The 22639-nt window shown below is 39.7% G+C and overlaps 1 protein-coding gene across 1 annotated transcript in view; it reads right to left on the minus strand.

Annotated features, from left to right (window-relative positions):
• Positions 1–8977: 8977 nt before the first annotated feature.
• LOC124803965 (twinfilin) overlaps positions 8978–22639 on the minus strand; it is a 76745-nt gene continuing 63083 nt past the window's right edge. Inside the window, exon 8 of the mRNA XM_047264715.1 lies at positions 8978–9514. Within this exon, the coding sequence (XP_047120671.1) occupies positions 9362–9514 (153 nt within the window). The 3' untranslated portion in view covers positions 8978–9361. The remainder of the gene's footprint in view (positions 9515–22639) is intronic.

The raw sequence follows: 22639 nt of genomic DNA on the forward strand, positions 1-22639 counted from the left end.
ACTCTCAAATACTATAATACGCCCGAAATTTATGAATTAAACAATGCAAGTACCAAAAACATGCAAAGAAATTAAGAATTAAACTATGTAACAAATGGAGAAGAGAAATTTGTGGCACAACTTGGGTAGAAGAAGGGGATAGGACATGTTCTGAGGCGTCAAGGGATCACTAATTTAGTACTGGATGGCAGTGTAGAGGGTAAAAAGCATAGAGGGAGACCAAGAGATGAATACACTTAGCAGATTCAGAAGGATGTAGGTTACGGTAGGAACTGGGAGAAGCAGCAGCTTGCACAGAATACAGTAGCATGGAGAGCTGCATCAAACCAGTCTTTAGACTGAAGACCACAACAACAACAACAACAACAACAACCACATTAAAACTTTAATTATTCATTAAATTTCATCAATGCTTGCATTAAACAAAGTCCATTGATGAGAGTAATAGTGAAGAGAGCCAGTTTACTTGATGTTACAGGGACTAAAATTAAATAAACATCATTTACAATATAAATGAAAGTGAAATCAAAATAACAACACCCAAGCAATGTGGTTTGGGTTCATCATCCAAGTTACAACTCTTTATGGCCCAATTTTAATTATATTACCAATTAACATTTTTTGTGCTGTTGCAATGTGGAAGATATCTGCCATTTTATTAATGCATCTGTGAAAGCATTTGTCTGTGGGAGGTAAACAATTTTCATCATGTGGGTGATATTGAAACCTGAAATTATCCTTCACCTGAAAAACTTTCACGATCAGAGATCACCACACAGGGTGCCCCATACTTCCAAATAATGTCTTCTACAAGGAAACTTGCTATTTTCGGAGCTTCGACAGTTGGTACAGCTTTGGTCATAGTGTAATGGTTGAGGTAGTCAGTGTGGAGTGGTATTCAATATTTCCCATTTGTCAACTTCGGGAACCACCTCAAGATTTCAATTCCAATTCGGTGGAATAGCACTGCTGTAGACATCAAATGCCCTGGAGGTAACAGTGGCATGTGTTTCTGTACCTGGAATTTCTTCCTGGACTCAAATAGTGTGTACTGGATTGGTAGAGACATGGTCAGTAAAGTGTAAATGTCGTGTGACTAGGGCTTCCCATCGGGTAGACCGTTCACAGGGTGCAAGTCTTTCGATTTGACGCCACTTCGGCGACTTGCGCGTTGATGGGGATGAAATGATGATAATTAGGACAACACAACACCCAGTCCCTGAGTGGAGAAAATCTCCGACCCAGCCGGGAACCTGGTCAGTGATACAGGATACCTGCAACTAATTCAGTCTAGTGTCTTATGACCTGGAACAATGAGCAGCAACCATTTCCACTCAACCGGATCAGAATTCCTCCTAGACAATGGTTCACTTATTAACAGGATTTCTCTTTTGATCAGTTTCTCTTCCTTCAAGGTTTCTATGGTTTCCAGCAGTACCAGATCTTCTCTTTCTTCAGCAGCAATATCATTTAATGCAGCAGTGGCTGAGATTTCATCCACATTGCTATGTTTTGTTACTGGATTCCATGAAAGGCAGTCAATGTCCTTGTGTTTGTGTGTGTTTCTATATACCACTGTGAGGTCGTACTCCTGAAGCCTCAATGCACATCTTACCAGTTGACCTGACAGATCCTTCTGGTAGTCAGCCAACACAGAGAATGTTGGTCCATCAAAACAGTGAATGGTTTGTCAAATATGTAGGGCTGTAACTTGCTGGTGGCTCTGTAACACAGTCGCTAATTTTGAGTGAGAATCAGCTGTGCATTTCAGCCGTACATGAGGCTAACATGCAGGCATGGTGGTGCTCATATGCAGTTTCACAAGCGAGCCTGTTTGTCCACAAGGTGGCCAGGTTGAACTGTGCATTGTGACAACATTGCAGAAAGGCCATGCAGCTACAAAAGCAGCCTGCAGAGAATTTCCACACCTTTGAGACACGAAAGTGTGGATCTGTATGTACCTGGGAACAATGCATTGGCCAACAAGTGTGCCATTGTAGTGCAGTTTGGCAGCACTCTCCATCACCTTATGTGCAAGCCAGCAGCTGAAGGCAATATAGGCAGCCATCTCCACCGGACCAGTTCATGATTAACCATTCCCCAACTCCACACTAGCAACTAAATTCCTGCCTTGGAAGGCAGTGGTTCACAGCTAGGGCGATACTGCCACCATCCATCTGCACCTTCTAATCCAATGGTGATAGGTGCCTATTATAATTCAGCGGGCATTTGCATCACTGCCACTGCTTACTTTGGTTGCACAGTGCTGACTCAGGCATGCACTGCCAACTGGGGTAAAGGTCAGCAAAGGATGCTAACGTCAAACGGCCATCCCGTCACTGCGATATTTTGACATCAATGGCACCGCTGGTAGACCACATGCCTGCAGAGTACATATCCTGGGGTGTCACAACACTTCAACGTTGTACCTCAAGACTAAATAAAAGATATTACACCTTGAAGCTGAGTTTTTCTAGCCCCTCCCATCAGTGCCATTGCCTCCATAACCTACTATCTCTATACCGAAGCAGCCCCACTCACCCTGGATGACTACGGTGTCAGAAGTATTTTAGTATCAGTGGACCTCATCTGGAAGCTGGTGCCAACACAGTTATCTCCACACAACACGACTTTGCAACCGCAACATACAGTTTGGTCAGTGTGCAGACTTAGTTTTTGTGGTGTTTTCCTGTTTTATGTATAGAGGCATGAAGTCTAAGCAAGTAATTTTGAAGGTATGTTTGTGCAGCCAGGTGAACCAGCTGATATTTCAGAATTCCGTGGTAATCCAAAGGAGCATTATTTAAGACTTGTGAGATGTAATCAACATAATTTGCCCAGGGTGTTCAGCAGCATGTAGGAGTCGGTATCAGTAGCTGGTGTTAATTGTCGTTGGAACAAAGAGTCAAAATGGATGATGATGATGAGACGTAAGATGTAAGTGCATATTGTGTCATAAGACCATTTGTGTGTGTATTGTGTGCTTCTTATGCATTTTGTAAATTTGGGTTCTGAAATGGTACAGTCTCAATAGGTGTCACTAGTCAGGTGGCAGTACAAGCATTGGCTAGTGAAATGACACAACTGAGAGCAGATAATACAGACTAGTGTAACAGATTTGGAGCTATGTATAGAGAGCTGAAATCAGCAGAGCAGTGTACTTTTTTATTAGATACAACCATAGCCAGTGTGATCACAGCCTTCTCTGGAAAGCTGACTGACGATATACTGCATTTTTGAATGACATTTAGTTAGCAGCTAGTATTGAGGGGTGGTTATTGTACCAATATTACAGTTGCGAGCGGTTGGGTACTTAATACGTCCGTAGAGAATTTTGTGGATAGAACAGAAAAGTGAATATGCTGACATATGAACAAGAGGAGAGTGACAAGGCAAATGGAGCCGTACTCCATGAAGCACAACAGAGGGCACTGGAGGCATTTTTAAGGGTGAGAATGCATGCCTCAAAGGATTTATACTCTGCTGTCAAATTAGCTATGCAGTTTGAAGAAATTAATATAGTAACAGAAATGTAGGGTAAGAGAGGAATATTCTCCACTAACATGTTATAGGTGTGGGAGGACAGGACATGCAGAGGCAATGTCGCCAACCTTAGTAAGGTAAGTGGTGTGGTTGGACACCAAAACTGAGATTGCATAAATGGTAAGGGGAAACGGGACGAAAGAGCAGAACTTAAATACACACAGAATTCTCATTAAAGTTTGATGCAATTAAAAAGGATGCAAAGATGGAATGTAGTACAGTGGGATTTTTTTTATTGGATACAGGGGGGCACGTGTCGATGGCAAGTATGGACCTAGTAGGCAGAGACGATTAAACCTTCCAACCAGGGTGAATGATGGTTACTGCATGATCCTAGGATTATACTTTCTGATATGGTCAGTTTTGACATGCTGTGTTAAGTGGCGTAGGACAAAGTTCCAGCTAGAGGAGACAGTCATCAGTAAATTACAGATGCAAAGTGCCTCAATCTTAGTGAAACACTTCAACTGTGGCCAACAACACTAATGATTATTTCACATATTATTGTACCTTATTGAGACTTGAATGGCCTGTTACTACATTGTGCTTGGCAGAACAACTGGTGAAAATGATGTTGCTTTGTCAAGAGGAACATTGTACTCGTACAGGAGGAACCTGATGCAAAAGTAATGCCCTCGTATTTTGATAATTTTGGACCGATGGAGTTGAGTTCACCAAAGGAATGTTTGTAGCTAATTTGGAAGTCATGGATGGTGTAGATAGGAATTGTCAGTCAGTTTGCAACACAGTAGTGTGCCAACTGCGTATAAGACTACACTGTGCAGGAAGTTGGAGCATCTTAGAGGTACAGATAGGTTGGAGAGGGAGAAACTCCAACACTTTGACTGACATACATTTAATCCCGAACATCACTAAAACTATTAACAATTTGGGTAGTGCAAGTACTTCTCTACCTTAGATCTGAGGAGTGGTTACTATCAGACAGAGTAATGCCCAAAATTAGTGACGGCATTACAGCTCAAATTTGCATGGCACTCTTTCTCGGATCTAAAGTAGTTCATCTCCGACTTGGAGATAGTTGAAATATAAGCCACCAGCTTTTCAGTACCTTCCTGAATTTGCACAAGAACTACACCTATTCTATAACTGCAAGTGTAAGTGTAAAGTTCAAGCTTGGCATTATCTTCATAAAATGCTAAGCAGGCCATTTTAAGGACAAGGAAAGATTTTTCTTGCAAATAGTTCCTGGAAAATTTGGCATCTCCCTGAAATAGTTCTTACAAGGATATGACTTGATACAGAAATCCTTTATAAATTGCTGCCAGTAGTATGAGCACATTCTGATGAAACTTCTTGCATCAGGAATGTGCCAAAGAGGTGGAAAATCTATGACTGCTCTCATTTTCTCTCAATAGTTCATCACCATTAACCAAGTACTCCAAGATTTTTATGGCTTGGGCAATGAAGAGGCACTTCCTCAGATTCAGACAGACGAATGCAGTCTGAAAAACAACACTGTTATCACATGGCTTAAATGTTTTCTAAGAATGACAATGTCAACCAGATGGCAAAGACATGCTGCCCATATAAGGAGTCAAAGCAGATTGCCCACCACACGTTCGATGGTAGCTGTTGTGTTACACAGTCCAAACAGCATAACTTTGAACTTGTAGAGGCCGCCAGGTGTTAGGAAGACAAGTCTTTTCCCAATCAGTGCCATCAACCTCTATTTTCCAGTAGCTTGTATCCATGTCTTTAGCTGTAAAATACTTTGCCCCTTTCAAGTAGTCTAGGGTGCCATCAGTCCTTGGCAACGGGCACATCACGTGGAACAACCAACGGATTGCGTTCAGCAGCACTCCTTGTTATTTAGGCGTCACCCTTGATCGCACACTTACTTACAGACATCATGTAGACAAGGTCAGGGGCAAACTATCAACAAGAAACAACTTTCTGAGTAAGCTCATCTCCACAAAATGGGGTGCCGACCCACATACTTTACGTACGTCGGCACTTGAACTCTGCTACTCGGTTGCTGAATACGCTGCCCCAGTTTGGGAAAGATCAGCGCATGCGAAACGAGTGGATCCTCTGCTGAACGATGCCTGTCGCATAATCATGGGATGCCTAAGACCCACCCCGGTTAGCCAACATTATTTGCTTAGTGGCATAGCTCCACCCAACATCAGACGAGCTATAGCAAGCGAAGCAGAGCGCCTCAAGCAGCTGCGCGACCAGCGCCATCCTCTCTTCGGACAAAACCCTCCACACACACGTCTAAAATCAAGACGGAGTTTCCTCACCTCAGTTCAACCGATCGAAACCTCAAAACAAAAGGCCAGATTGTCAAAATGGAAAGCAACACTGGCTATGGGAGACCAAGCACCTCTAATCTCACCCAACGAACAATTGGCCTCTGGAAATGAACTAAAATGGCCATTATGGAGAACCCTCAACCGCCTACAAACTGGGGTGGGCAGATGCGACGTAAACATGTGTAAATGGGGATACCGAGACGGGACGGACACGTGCCAGTGCGGACAGACCCAAAGAATGGACCACCTCCTGGAATGCAGTAACATGGGGGGAAGTGTGCAGGAAAGAAGATTTGGCAAACGCTATGGCAGTGGCAGTTAAATGCGCTGAATTTGGGCGGGACGTGATATGATATATATACTATGTTTGTCTTTATATTGTAATGTGACTCCCCATTTTGGGTTTGTTTTACTTATACATATGTGTATTGTATTTGTATGTATATGTAATACGTGGGTTGTCTATGGCTTGGACACGATTAAATAAATAAAAATAAAAATGGGCAGACATCTTATTTCATGATTCTGTTCAGTCATTGGTAGTGAATGCAGAAACACCATGTGTCATCTTCCTCCTTCATAAGGACCACAGGAGAGGACCAAATAGTCTCTGAAGGTTCAACGATGTCATCATGTCCACTTCCTCATAATTATGCGCTGTTCAGCATGCAACATTTTTTGAGCACTGGATAATTGGTGGATGATAGATACCACATGATGCTTCACCATGGGTCACTTGGTCTGTCTTCTCTCCACTGCACTTTCAAGCATCCGAAAAATGATTCAGAATAGGAACACCTGCTGATGTACTTCACCACACCAGATTGATAGAAGCTTCCTCCACTGCACTGTCTGCAATGGTAGCACAGCATAGTTCATGAAAAACATTGAGCTGCTCATCCTGGACCCCCCTCCCCCTCCCACACACACACACCTTTAAACATAAGTTGTGGCTGCTTGTGACAGTTATTGATCTAAAGATCTCTTTACCACCAGCAATGCTTATGATTGTAGCTGACATGTAGATTTCTTTTGAGAGCCTGAGAAGCTTTTTTCAACTGACAGAAGCTTCACAGTTTAACTCAGAATCTACACTACTGACTGGAACTCGCAGCAGGATTTCACTCCTGACATGGGGGTCAGCATTCATGGCTGCTATGTCTTGTGTACTCAGTCCGACATTTCTGGCTGCCATAAATAAACTAAGATCTCTTATTATCTGGTGTATGAGAGGGGCAACATTATGGGGTCTTCCACAACTGCCATGAGACCATATTTGGGAGTCAATCATACTACTTCTGTCCACCTCTTTTTATGTTGCATTTCCTTGATGTGCTGGCAACACTTGAGAACTTCCCCTGTTGTGACAAACTTGGCCAGATGAGCTTGGTAAGTGTCTTTTGTGACTTCTTTCAGCAAATGTGAGATTTTCTCAGCTTGTCATTTTTGGATTCACAATGTGGCATAGGGGCAAAACATTCTGTATATAAGACTGTCATTTTTACCATGGCACCACGCCCTGTACTTCAGTTCTTGCGCTTAAGTGGATTTTCTGCTGGTTATCAGCAAATGTTGTCTTCAGTTTGGTCTGGAATTTCTCCTAGCTATCGGGGCTTCTCTTTGTTGTTCTTGAATCAATGCTGGTCTGTGCTGTTCACGTCCAAGTACACATTTTCCACATGTACAATTTCATCCATCATGATCACAGGTTCTGGAAAACACTGGTGGAGGCTTGATGTGCAGGAGGCTTGCTACTGTTTTGGAATCCACTGGTCTACCAAATATGAAGACCTTGGGAAAGACGTACTGCTTGTATTCCAGTACCTGTCCGTTAGGGAGCCAGCTTTTACTGTTGCTTCATGGGAACCAGTGATTTACATATTTTGAACTATTCAGCATCTCCTCCAAGTAATATCACATTATGGCCACAATCAAATCCAGAAGAAGGACCATCAATGAATATTTCAGAATATTATAAAAAGAAATTCCGAGAACCTTCTAGAAATGGCAAATACTAAACAACAAATATTTGCTGGAAATCAGATTTGAACTGGTTATTCATAGTACACCAGCCAACGAAAGTGGTACTCTACATTACATGCAGCACAGCTCTCAGCAATATGGTTTTATCAAAACCAAGCATCCACTGTTCCCTGCCAACAGACCACCTACAATATCTGTACAGTACTTTGACAGTCATCTTTTTGTTCATAATTTGTTGAAATGGTAGATTAAATCTATATGGTTAATATGAATGGAATGTGGACCTATGATTTATATGGCCTTTGCTGTAGCAAAGAGTTATCTCAATGCATCTCAAAGCCCAGCAGTCCCTTTCAACTGACTTTTTAATATTTCAACTATTTTTTAAAACTATTTTTCAACTATATTTTTATATTTTTTTTAAATGCCTGCAGAGTAAATGAGCATAGACAGAATAAAACATTGTTTAGCAAGTAAAACTTCACTAAATGTACAAATCATGCAGTTTTTACATCAATTTGTCTAGTCAAGATAACTTCAAAAGTAATGCAATGTGAGGAACAATGAAAGTAACCTACATTAACATTTTGTATAAATATACCACCTGATTGAACAAGCCAATATTTTTCCTCATTTTTATCTAGTTTTTCCATTTAAGAACTACTGCCCTTACGTTTTACAAAAATAACACTTAATAATGAAAGGAAGCCCAAGAAAGTGGAGTGTGGGCCTCGCGATGAGGACAGCACTGTGGCATGGTGTTTTTCAGTTATTTTTGTAGTACATTCCACCTGAATTAATTCTAAAATGCCCCATTCTCCTTCCAAGACACATGCTTCCCTTGAATGGGTGTATCTATGAAAAATCCAGTGCAGCACCAGCTTGAAATGGAGTGAACTTCAAAAGTACATTATGAACCCAAGCTTTGACAGCATTCTTGTATTTCCAATTTTCTCTTATGGTACACTTTCTAATAAAGAACAGTTACTTCCTAAAAATGTTTCTGAACAAAAGAAATGATACAATAATGCAATGAATCACAATAAAATCATGCAATGGATCATACCAAATATTTTATAATGAAAGGATATTTTTTCTTCAGAAACAGTTTTATTTTGAATAAAGCAGAAGCTACAATATAATAAATATAACTTTTTGCCTATCTTTAAAGACTGATAAAATATTTATAAAGAAAGTTTAAAAGCTTAAATATTTACATAATAAATAAGGTACCACTATTATATTTTTTTCAGTATTAACGTACTGATGTTCCCATAAGGAGAATAATTGCAATCATAATTTACTTTAGTGCCTTCTGAATAATATCACAGAAACATATGCATCATTACATTCACACACACAAATATTTTATACGTAATCAGCTTGTTACATTATCAAAAATACTGTTCACAGAAAAAAATACTTTTTCAAGGCTTTTCCGCAAATATTAGCATGATAGTTTTGAAGCAGTTCGACCATGTCAACTTTCACACTTCATGTGGTCCAGCAGAACCATCACTTCCTGACAGGCAGCATAACCATGCTGCCCGATGTGAATGTTACTCAGCTTGCTGGGTTCGAGTTAATCTCTTAGCTCCACGATTTGGTGGGCCCTTTGGTTTTGCAAATTTTGGCTGGTGAAGATTTGTTTTTGGATGAATTGCATCATACAACGCAGCTTCTGTGAGCTCATCCCCACCATCTATTTCCATCTGAAATTGAAATTTCAACATGTATTTCCAGAACACTTTCCTTAACAGTTATGCTTCTGGTCACGTACAATACTTTGAGGAGGTCCCCCCCCCCCCCCGCCCCCCCCCCCCCCACACACACACACAAGTGACTGAGGCTACATTTCTATTCCCTGGTGCAATAAAACCATCAGTTCCAAAAAAATTATAACTAGGGACATAAAATTTTGAGTGAACAATAACGTGAAATTAGAGTGTTAATGAAATGCTGATAATGAAAAATTGGCAGGTTTATGGCACACTGATAATACAAAATTTGTAGATTTTATGAAATAATGTAAAATTAAACATTTTCCCTGTACTGTGATATAGTATCATAAATCTGAGGACAGCAGTTCACTAATACTGATAAATGATAGATATTTAATGTTGAAACTGGTTGTTGACTTTTAATGCCAAGGACACTCGTTCAGCTGTCATCACAAACATCATTCACAAAACAGTAAAAATATTGCATTAATATCAAAACAAACATTCTCAGTGTTCTACAGGACATTATTAGTTGTTCCTATGATGTGCTGAGGTACAAGCAAACAGAGAAGGCACTATGTTGATTTATGTGTTTGCAGAGAGAAAGTGCTGCATCTGGTAGCTTTTGTATTTACATTTGTGTAATATGAAAGCAAAAAGTTTAATTAATTATTAATAATATAATGTAAATGGATAGATAAAAGAATCTACTCACCAAGCGGTGGCAGGGGAACATGCACACAAAAGGATTTAACATTTACAAGCTATCGGAACCAGTGGTTCCTCCTTTGGCAGAATAGTTGAAGGGGAGGAAGAGGGGTGAAGGAAAAGTACTGGAGATGTTTAGGGAAAGGGGTACAGTTCAGGAAAGTCACCCAGAACCCTGGGTCAGGGGAGACTTACTGGACGGGAAGAGAAGGAATGTATGTTCCTTTTGCCATAAACTAACTGAATGTGGTGTGTAATACAAATAAATGCAATGTAGTTGATATGTTGAAAATGAAAATATATCTAACTTTGAAAAGCAAAAATACAGTGCTTGCAAAATAACCTGTCAAAAAGAACACCAAAATTTGTGAAAAATAACATCAAAGTTGGTAAAAAAATATAGGAATTTTCTATAAAACATGATTTTTCTCTGTCTCTCATTATACAGAATCTAACATACAATATTATTAATTCAGCATTCAGAATTCTGTAAAGAGCGTTACATTATTCTGTGTATATTCTTCTCGTGTGCACATTTATGGAGATCAGTAATTCCTCGGCTAATCAATTTCTGAAACATGGAGGAATGAATAAATGACTAAATAAAGCACTCATGAACTCAAGGATTGGCTTGGTTGGTTTTACATCACAATACTTTATTACCAGGCCCAGTTCTATGGGACAAGATATTCCCTTGTTCCCTGATCCACCAGACTAGTTACTGGCATTATACAACACAGTTTATGGTACAATCCTATTCACAGTAAACCATGGCATTTTTCATGGTCTCAGAGATAAAATGGTGAAGTGATAGAAACAAGCCAAAGATTAATTTAGGATTGAACCAAAGTATAATCATTTGGCTAATGGAATATAAATTTTGCAACGTGACTGCTGAAACTTGACAGACCAATGATATGTCACATGTGCACACTAGCAAATTTACACACACACACACACACACACGAACACGCAAAAATGCCACAACTAGGCCAGATACGTCCATTCCTTGGTTTTCCTGTAACAGTTTCTGTGGCTCTGATATACTGAACACAAGATTTTGTACTAGTGTTTCTACAGTGTACACCATGCTTACTTGAGCTTGTTTGATATTGAAACACAACTCGTAAAACCTTTATAGCTTCTCCAGCATTAGGAGGCAAAATGTTAGGTATGCCTTAGTTAACTGCTTATGTCACACAACAAAACCACCAAGAACATAAATACTCGCCCTGAAGGCCTTCACTGTATGATCTTTCTGAAATAATCAGCAACTTTTTCCTGGATAGTGTATTTGAGGAAATAGTAATTAATACTTCTGTACTTCCATCATCTCCATTTCAACAGGTCTTCTGGTCTTTTTCTTTTAAATGTTTGGAAGTGGATTTGAAAGACTGAAGGAGAAGCACTACTTTACTTTCACACTCTTGTGCCAAAGACCAAATTATTTTCAGTTATGTAGTTCGAATATTTTGCATACAGATGCCTCTTTCTCAAGAGAGAAAGAAACTTTTTCCTGTATCATGGGAGTTTCTCAATGATTCAATTGATTGTGAGCATGTAATAAGTTCACAGAACATGGGCACAGCAGCTGCAATCCACAAAGTCATTTCTTTTCTACAACTACTGAAAGATATTTATCTAATTGTTTACGGCTCAAAGCAGGATTTGCTCTAATCACACTGGGCTCAAACCAAATACCAGCTTCTGTCAACAAAAGTTCATGAAGATCGAAGGAATATTTTGCGTATTACTGACACAGTGTTCATTTCAGATAGGTCTGATTGTTGCACTGAAGTTTTGAAATCCCTGGACTCTGCAGCTGTAGAAATGGAACTGACAGCACATTGCACTGCGATTCTCAGAAAAATGTCTTCAAATCAGACAGTAACAAAATTAAAAAAAATCATTTGTTGGGAAACTTTATGACTCATTTACAATTCTTGCAATTAAAATTTTCAAGTTTGTCTTTCTGTTCTAAATGAATTTACTGATATGCAGAGTGATGGAAATTGCAACGTTTGTGACATCTGCAGTCTCCAACTACCTAATAAACTGACTTTAATGGATAAATATCAGAAAAGATTTTGGAGAGCTCTCAATTAGGATATGCAGTTCAACTGGAAACATGCAGCAAAAACGACAAAACAAAAATTGTGCAAGAAAAGTTTCTCAAAATAGTTCTTGAGTGATGTTTTCTCCCCTGTCTGATGAAATTATTGGCATGAAATACAACAAAAAAATCTATGAGTCAGATTTTCCAAGTAGACCAATAGAGAATATTGTGACTGTGTATTGCTAACCAGACAACTAACTAGTGGAAAATCAACAGTACTTTGTTTGAAGTTTTATAAACAGTTCTAAAAGTTGTTTACCACCCTTGGAGAGCTCAGTTACAGTTCTGTCATAATTCCAGGACAGCATGAAACAATATAAAGTATATAACAATTCTTCATGGCAACACACTTCAAGCTGCATAGGTGGGGGACAAGGGGACACAGCCCAACTAATTCAGTGCTAATGAACAAAACACGTTTAAATGGCTATCTCAAGCAAATTGAGAAAGAGAGTGACTAAAAAGATGTTACTTTTGACACAATACAATGTTCTGGTTTATAAGCACCAAAGAAAACCTCTGAATATTATAATAAAATCTGAAGAAGTCTTCAACATAGAACTCTCTGCACAAAGACACCTGACAAGCAGAATAAACAGTGTAGCAGCCGATCTTAACATTAAATAACTACTTTTCGAAACAGCACTGCACATTGAGGTGGCCAATATTTTTGTAAAAGCCATTCAAAAAGAATGAACAAGTATTACTCCAGAAGAAAGATGCTCACATTGCCAAAAGCATATCCAGAGTGTAAAACAAGGCATTGCCTTTTCGTTCTGTGCCAAAAATTAAAAAAAAGTCTTTTGATCTTATGCAACTTCATAGAAAACACTAGGATCCAATTCAACCTGTTAAAGGAAACTTCAAAACACAGTGCAGTTTGGCCAAATTGCCTAAACACAGTTAAGGGATCTTTATTTACAAAACATATAGTTTAGGGATTCTGTGAAAAGTTTTTATTTCAAAGGTACCAGGCATATCTTTCAAACACTATCCCAGCACCAGTTCCACAGTGCCTACAAACCACAGAGCTACCATCACGCCAAATTTTGCTTGATGGTTAATGAAGTAGACAACATGATTCAGCACCTCCCTTCTGATGTTTACCAATCCTACTCCATATCCTGTGCAACACACTGTCTTATGGATGTTGTTTTTGTGGTCATCATTGTGAAGACTGCTTTGATGTCCTCCTCTATGCAAGCCTCTTTATCTCTGCAACCTACATACATTTTAACCGGCTAAATGTATTCAAGCCTTGGTCTACCTCTATAATTTTTACTTCCACACACTTCCTTTCTTTACCACTTTGACAATTCCTTGATGCCTCAGGATGTGTCTTATCAAACGATCCCTCCTTTTCGTCAAGTTGTGCAATTTTTTTCTATTTCAATTCTGTACTTCTTGACCAGCTATTTGATCTACCCATCCAATCCTCAGCATTCTTCTGTTTCACCGCTATTCAAAAGCTTCTATTCTCATTTTGTCTTAACTGTTTTTTGTTCACTCTTCCATTTCCCTACAAGATTACACTCTAGACAAATACCTCCAGAAAAAAGACTTCCTAGCATCTAAATTTCCATATTTTAATAAATTTCTCTTCTTCAGAAACATTTTTCTTGCTATTGCCAGTCTGCATTTTTCATCCTTTCCACTTCGGCCATTGTTATTTTGTTGTCTTAATAGCAAAACTCACCTACTTCTTTTACTGTCTCATTTCTCCATCTATTTATATCAACACCACCAGATGTAATTAGACTAGATTCAATTTCCCCTGATTTACTTTTGATGGTGTTCACCTTATAACACTATCCATTCTGACAACTGATCTATAACTGCTGCCCGCTTTCTCCAGAAGTTGTAGATAACCTTTCGTGCTCTGTGTATTATTTCTGCTGACTTCAGAATTTCAGAATTTATTCCAGGTAACATTGTCAAAACTTTATCTAAACTTACAAGTGTTGTAAAACCTAGGTTTACCATTCTTCAGACAATCTTAAAAGCCGCAGTACTGCCTTGCACATTCCCACATTTCTCCCGAATCCAGGCAGATCTTCCCCAGGTCAGCTCCTGTCAGTTTTTCCATTCTTTCATAAATAGTTCTAGTGAATGTTATGAAACCACGATTTACCAAACTGATGGTTTAATAATAACTGTATGTCAGCACCTGCCTTCTTTAGAATCAAAATTACTACACTGTTCTTCAAGTCTGAGAGTATTTAATCTGTTCTGAATTCCCTTGCATGTCCACCTAGGTTAATCTCCTTGGTGGGAAGATTGGAAAACAGTCCTCTCAGTCTCATGATGCCAACTAAGAAGCTAACTGAATGAGAAGTTAATGGCTCCTAATTTTGGGACGCTGACAATATCCATGAGAGCTGTGTGCTGACCACATGCTTCTCCACAGCCCATGAAAGTTATGCCAATAGCAGAGGATTACATGGCAGACAGCCAGGACTGAATGGTACATCAGGGTCAGAGTGTGGAGCTCATCATAAATCTTGTATATTAGGTAAAATAGTTTTGTCAGGTCTGGCTCTCTGAAGGATTTCAATAACTCACAAGAATGTCATCAACTCCAAGGGCCTTATTTTGACTTAGTTCTTTCATTGATCTGTCAAATTCTCACCATGCTATCTTTTAAGAAAACAGAAGTAATGGCGAACATGAAAGTTACCCCAGCAGAACTCCCAAGGTTGCTGATTGTAATGAAGGGGATGCCTAAATATATGGGCTATCTCCTCATATGATTTCTCAACAATCAGCTTAAGAGACTTACCCTTCATGAAAAGGAAAAACATCACAGCTGACAAAATGTCCCAGTCCTTAAGCTCATATCAACTATGCTACTGTACGAAGTCCAGAGAGTTAGATATGCGGTATCCTTATTTCCTAATGTATGTATTGAGAATACTCTACAGGTATGGCATAGTGATTTGTCAGTTGGATTGGGATGTTGAGCTCAGCAGCGCACTTGGTGCTATTTGAGTGGAGTCAGCTGTGTGCTTGAAGAGTAGGCTATGCATAGGCACCGGGTTTCACCCTCTTCTTTCACTTCATCCATAAAAACACAAACCCAACATTATATACTGTACAAGCACTCATCACAGTCCATCTACATGACACAGGTACACACCTGACACTTCAAAACAGGTCGCAGCAAGGCAATGGAAAACCATCTCAACAAGAACCTTGCCCACAGAGATGCAGGATTCCTGCAACTACACCGTACACTCATTCACTGTATATGTGACTACATTATGATTATATACATCTTGGCAGTGCCGGTGCTTTTGTATGAACTTGCTGGTAAATTCTTTCAGAATGTTAGAAGCTCTGAAACGTGTCAGTATTTCATATTTAGATGTTCTGTCAAATCCTCCTGTTGTCTTCTATGGGCAAGATTGGCTAGCATGCATTCAATCTTTTCCACACAACACTCTTTCAGTATCCATACAATTGTGTTGCCTTTATCTGTCTTTCAGTATTATTATTGTTCTCTAATGTTGCAAAGCTGCACATTATTTTCTTGAGATGATGTTTATCACCAGTCATGGTGTCTATCAATACAACATCTCCAGTCTGATCTCCTTAGCCTCTCTACAATCCACTCCTGAAGTGCCCCATTCCACCGAACTGATGAGTCCATGGATGGGTGCACGCAGCCATTGACACTGGAACGCAGTTGAGATCATTGCAGTGTAGTTCCTTAGCAGTCCAGGAGCAACTGCTCCAGCCTCCTGGTATTAGTGCACCTGGTGACAATAATTCCGTCTATATTTCAAATAAATGATATGAATATAATAGAGGGAAACATTCCACATGGGAAAAATATATATAAAAACAAAGATGATGTGACTTACCAAATGAAATTGCTGGCAGGTCGATAGACACACAAACAAACAAACACAAACATATACACAAAATTCAAGCTTTCGCAACAAACGGTTGCTTCATCAGGAAAGAGGGAAGGAGAGGGAAAGACGAAAGGATGTGGGTTTTAAGGGAGAGGGTAAGGAGTCATTCCAATCCCGGGAGCGGAAAGACAGACCTTAGGGGGAAAAAAGGATAGATATACACTTGCACACTGGAGGTGTGTGTGTGTGTGTGTGTGTGTGTGTGTGTGTGTGTGTGTGTGTGTGGGCGCGTGTGCGCGCGAGTGTATACCTGTCCTTTTTTCCCCCTAAGGTAAGTCTTTCCGCTCCCGGGATTGGAATGACTCCTTACCCTCTCCCTTAAAACCCACATCCTTTCGTCTTTCCCTCTCCTTCCCTCTTTTCTGATGAAGCAACCGTTTGTTGCGAAAGCTTGAATTTTGTGTGTATGTTTGTGTTTGTTTGTGTGTATATTGACCTGCCAGCACTTTCGTTTGGTAAGTCACATCATCTTTGTTTTTAGATATATATTTCAAATAATGTGTACATCTGCTATGACCAAATGGCCAGTCACCGAATAACTTCTTGTTCATTACACAAACTGGAAAAACTGAAGAATCACTGTTGAATTGTCCAAGTCTTTCATAATTTCTTGTGACTTTTAGAATCCTCCAATATTCCCTAGAATTTTCACAGCAAAGTCGAATACTCTGCAAATTTTGGAATTTTCAGAAAATTTGCCACCCCAGGTACTGCAAATAATTTAATAAGAAAGAAGTATCTGACCATCAATGGTTATTGAATATACCAAGCTTCATTAGGAAATATAGTATCAGGGAACGATATCAGTACTCACAGGAAAGTTTAACTGATGTCTGAAATTGGATCTCACCTATAAGCAACTGCACATAAACCAAGGGACATAAAAATGTACGTGCACACCAAATTTTAACAGTGAAAAACACTGTTGGCTGAATCTACAGCCATGGACAACTATCTCATGAAGCGAGAAATCACTTTCCCTGTTGTGGCATTTTGACAAATGTGCATAATTTTGGCAAACTGTAGTGCATCGTACTTATGAAGAAGTGTGGAAGACATGGGCTTGATTTTCTTGATTTTGTCTTCACCAGCTGCTGAAGCATTTCAGGCAATTTGGTGCATTTGTACTACAATAACAATCTGGAAAGGGTCTTTTCTTTCCTTATATGATAGTACCTCCCCACAAGTTAGTTAATAGCCAAAATTCAGTCATTTTATGAATCTGAAATAAATCAAATCAAATTACCAGTTCAGAGACCACATTTCAGACTGTAGTGGTTAATAAAAAAGAAAAAGAGAAGAAAAGAAAAGGTTGAAAATGTGGGAAGAAATGGTGAATAAAAAGGGGTTTTAAAATTGTTAATGACCGTGAAAAAGGGAAAGAATGAAATGCAAATCGGACTTCTTATTACAGAAAAGCTATCGGACTTTGTGATTCGGAAAAGCTATTGTTGGGGTGGTCCTTGTGGCGTTTCTGAGCAAAAGTCAAACCAATTTCCACTACAAAATTATTTGAAAGAGAACAGAGAATAACAAAATGTGATTAACAGGGGGTAAAGGCGTAGATAAAGAGTTCATTCATTACCAAGTTAATATGTCTTCTCTCATGCAACGTTCAGATCTTGTTCTCCAACAATCTCCTGCTTCATTTCTGCATGAAAAAGTTGTAGCTGCTCCAAAATCTTGCAGTAAATTTCATCGTCCAGGAATTACTAACGTCTACGAGTCAAAACCATCTTGATATTGACTGCAATGTATTTTACGGCTGCTTCCATCCTCCAAATTTCATACAAGCTTCCACAACACAATATGTCTGCACATCAATAAGTTTTTACGTCTTAATCAGACCAAGACTAACGAATAAGTTTTTACGTCTGAATCATACCAAGACTAGCGAATAAGTGAAGTTAAGCTTCCGCTCTCATGAGACAACAGCGGGTAGAAAACAAAAAGAGTTTCCATTTTTGTACCTTCATTTTATTATAAATATTTTCTCTGCTGTCGAGCACTCATACAGCTCCGATGGTATAATTTATATCTGAGGGAACGAGTGTAGCACGGCGAAATTCAAAGTCCCGCTACTAGACTAACTGAGCATCTCTACAATGAAGTGTGGTGTCAGATGATGGGCTGACAAGGCAGAATTGATCAAGTTATTTAGGCTCTTGCATATTGGTTTTATGTAAACCAATAAACTACAAAGAAATCTTTGATAGCCATTCCATTAAATGCAGCAACATACATCAATACACTAATGAAGAATAAGATACTAATTTTCCTGCAGTGTACACTGCTGGCTATTAAAACTGCAACACCAGAAAGGATAAATAACAGAATTTTATTTATTGTGTGTATATAAATGGTTTAAAAAATACATTATTGAATTTGTAGATGATTTGGGGCATACAGGGTGCAAATTCAGTAACACAACTGCCACCTCCTGCAGCAACAATGGTTGTAACCCAACTGTGCATCAAATTGAACAAAGCTCTGATGACACATATGGGTACATCATTCCATTTTAACTATAGGCCAGCGTTCATCTACTATGGCAGCTGATGAGTGGTGATGTGCCAGTCTCTCAGCAAAACATGAGCAGATGTTTTCAATGAATGAGGCACTTTAAGGCCATGTTAGCCAAGGTAGCTGTTAAATGCCCTCTGTATTAACGTAGGTCACAACCAAATGGGATACTATGTAGTCTTATATTGTCTTGTTGAAAGATAACACCAAGGAAGGCTCAAAGATAGGCACAGCCACCAGCATATGTCATACCCACTGTCCAAATTATTGGTTATGAGAACCAAAAATGATCATGTTGCATACCCAAAGACATCCCATATTATGATGCTAGGTGTTGGGCCCCATACGACAATGACAAATGCAATCTAGCATTGTTAGTTCTTGGAGCATGCACAAACAGATACATTTATCAGCCAGGCCACCTACCTGCTATTAATATAAAGCTGCCCAGGTGATAGTGTCATCTGGCAAGGAATAGCTGCTAGCCACACAGATGGCGCATGTAGTATCAGTGAGCGTGCGGCCCATGTGTAAATGGGAAAGGCGCATGTTTTATCCGAGATTGACTGAACGCAGATTGTGATGGCCTGAAGGCTTGGCATGAGCATTTTGGAAACTGTACAACTTGTCACGTGTTCAAGGACTGCTGTCGTGAGTGCCTTCAACACATGGTGAAACCAAGATGAAACCATGTCCAGAGTTTTTAGTGTTGGGCTGCCACCCATCATTACAGATGTTGGACATCATAGGCTGGGCAGACTTTGTAAACCAGAACAGGCAATAAACTGTAACGGAACTGACATCAGGCATTAATGCTAGGCGAAGTACAAATGTGTCTGAACACACAGTGCACTGAACACACCTAATGATGGTCCTCCACTGCCAATGACCCATGCATGTGCCAATGTTAACACCACGACATTAGCAACTATGACTGAAATGGGCACGTGACCATCAGCATCGGATGTTGGCGCACTGGCAGAGTGTTGCACGATCTGATGAATCCTGATACTTTCTTCATCATGCCGATGGAAGGGTGCGAGCCTGTCATCTTATGGGGAAACAGCTCCTTGACATCTTACTGCAGTTGGAGACATGCTGGTGGCAGCTCCATTACGCACTGGGGAATATTCACGTGGCCATCCATGGGTTCAGTGGAGCTCGTGCAAGGCACCATAAAGGCCAAGCAGTATTGTACATGGTTCCACACCACATACTCACTTAAATAATGACCATGTTTCCCAATGACAGTGTCGTTTTCCAGCACGATAATGTGTCATGTCACAAGGCCTGGAGCGTAATGGATTGGTTCAAAGAAGATCCAATTGATGTGCTGGCCCCCCAACTTGCCAGATATGAACCTGATCGAACACATCTGGCATTTGACTGAACATGGCACCAAAACTCATAGACCTCCTTCCCACAATTTAGATCACTTGTGTGTGCAGATGTGATGCCAACTCCCTCCACCAACCTACCAAGGCCTCACTGGTTCCATACCATAACATGTCACTATTGTTATCCGTGCCAAAGGCAGTCATTCCGGCTATTAAGTAGGTGATCACAATGTAGTGGCTGATCAGTGCACTTTCATAAAGATGCTGTACACAGTATTGGGTTTGTCTTAAGACATTGTTCATTGCTGTATCCTGTGTTGTCATTAGTGTGAAACTGCTGACATGCCTCGTTCTGCTGCCATGTCAAGCGAAGCCACAAATGGTTGCCATGCTGACAGTCTACAGGACTCAAGACTTCATCACAATGCCTGTGTGGGTGATTGTCTCACTGCAAACTGAGCAAACAATATGTCTGTTCTCTCGGGTGCTAGTAATGTGGGGCCTTAAAGCTCCTGCAATATGCTGTGTATATGGCCCTCCTGAAACCAATGATTCCATATACACATGAGCCTGACCAACGCAAGCACTCTCACATTAACAAATTGCAGTCCCGATAGTCCACAATCCTGCTGTATCTAATACCAACATATACTGATAGACATTTATCCTCCTTACACACATGATGATCTCTCAAAAGTACGACATTAAAATGTAGTTTCTGAATGAGAAACATCCTGCATAATCATTCTTTATAGAGAGTGCCCCAGTATTCAGGGATATGACAGGGCAATCAGTCAAAGCAGAGCTAGAGGGCATGTGTTTTATGATAGCGAAGATGAACAAGGGCTCATAGCTCTTAAAGGCATGCATTTTGGAGCCCACATGTTCTAGAGAACCTTTTCTTGTTTTGGTTCATACCACCACCTCTTAAAATATGGAAAGCAAAGAGCTTGTAGTCGAAGAGACTTGTTTCACAGTACTGAAGAAGAAGTGCTCATAGCTCTGCAATCTCAAATCCAGGAGAGATTGCAAATCAAAATTAACATTTCACACTGTGATAAAATGTGAATGCACTTATTAGATATTACAAGTGGTAACCCTCCATCTCTCTCTTTCTCAATTATGCATATTCAACAAATGTCATACGAGCAAAGTGAGTTTGCAAGAGAACAGTACACACATTCTTTACTAAAAGTAGCCACATTGCCTCCATGACACTTTAAAAAAAGTGGTCAGTAACTCTAGAATGATATGCTAGGGCATAACTTCCTAAGATTTTTGAAAGAATCTAGAAGAACCAGCCATAAATGAGCTTGTGCTAGACTTGGTTCCACCAAAAGGCATCTCTTCCCAAGATTAGGTGTCTAATCTCTTCTCAAAAACGAAAAAAAGAATGTTAAGGAAACATTAATTCAGGTTGAATAACAATCTGAAAGAAAACTGACTGACCCAGGCAATCATCTCATGTGTGTTATGGAAACCATGGAAACAGAAAGGCTGGTTTGCAAAATGGGATTTGAAAACCATTCCTGACTGGCCATCTAGAGCCTTTAAGCACTATGCTTAAGCATCTAGTACAAAACAGAAATAGAGCATTCTCTGTCATCATAGACTCTCAACAATCTCATCAAGGAGGCATCATGCAACCACTACTACATAGTTTTAGAGGTCACATTGGTCCACAAAGCTTGAAAGGGGATACTTTGAAAATACATCAAAGCAACCTCCGAGAAAACTTTCCAATGACCCCCCATGGATAATGATAAAGGGCATATCTCATTCCTACAAGGTCTGTTTAAAAAATTTTGGAACTTTGTCCACAAAATTTTTCTACACTTACATTTTACTTATTATGCTTGGTCTCCTTCAAAATACTCTCCTTCACAATTGATACACCGCTCCCAATGGCATTTCCACTTTTGGAAGTAGCCTTGGTAGCCTATTGCTGGATCACACAAAGCCAAGTCTGCGAATTTTCTTTTATCTCACCTATTGTTGCAAATCTTTGCCCTTTCAATGAGATTTTCAACTTCAGAAATATAAAAAGCCTACAGAGACCAGATCTGGAGAGTATGAAGGATGAGGCAGCACAGTAATTTCGTTTTTTGTGCAATAGTCATGCACTGGATGAATATGCGGGTGCATTATCATGATGCAAGCGCCATGAATTGTCTTGGCACATTTCAGGCTGTTTCCTTCTCACATTTTCTCGCAGGCATCTTAACACGTCCCAATAGTACCACTGATTCACAGTTTGTCCCTCTAGCATGAATCTACAATGAACTAATTCTTCGAAGTCAGCAAAAACTATTCTCCAAAGTCAGCAAAAACTATCAGCATGGTTTTGACTTTTGACCTGACCTGATGAGGTCTTTTTGGTCTTGGAGAACATTTTCTGACCATTGTGAAGTTTGATTCTCGGCCTCAACATCATATCCATAGACCCACATTTCATCACCAGTTATGATTCTCTTAAGGAACATGTCATTCTCATTTGCACAATCCAAAAGCTATT

The sequence above is a fragment of the Schistocerca piceifrons genome, chromosome 1 (genome assembly GCF_021461385.2).
Source record: "Schistocerca piceifrons isolate TAMUIC-IGC-003096 chromosome 1, iqSchPice1.1, whole genome shotgun sequence".
In the NCBI taxonomy this organism is placed as follows: Eukaryota; Metazoa; Arthropoda; class Insecta; order Orthoptera; family Acrididae; genus Schistocerca; species Schistocerca piceifrons.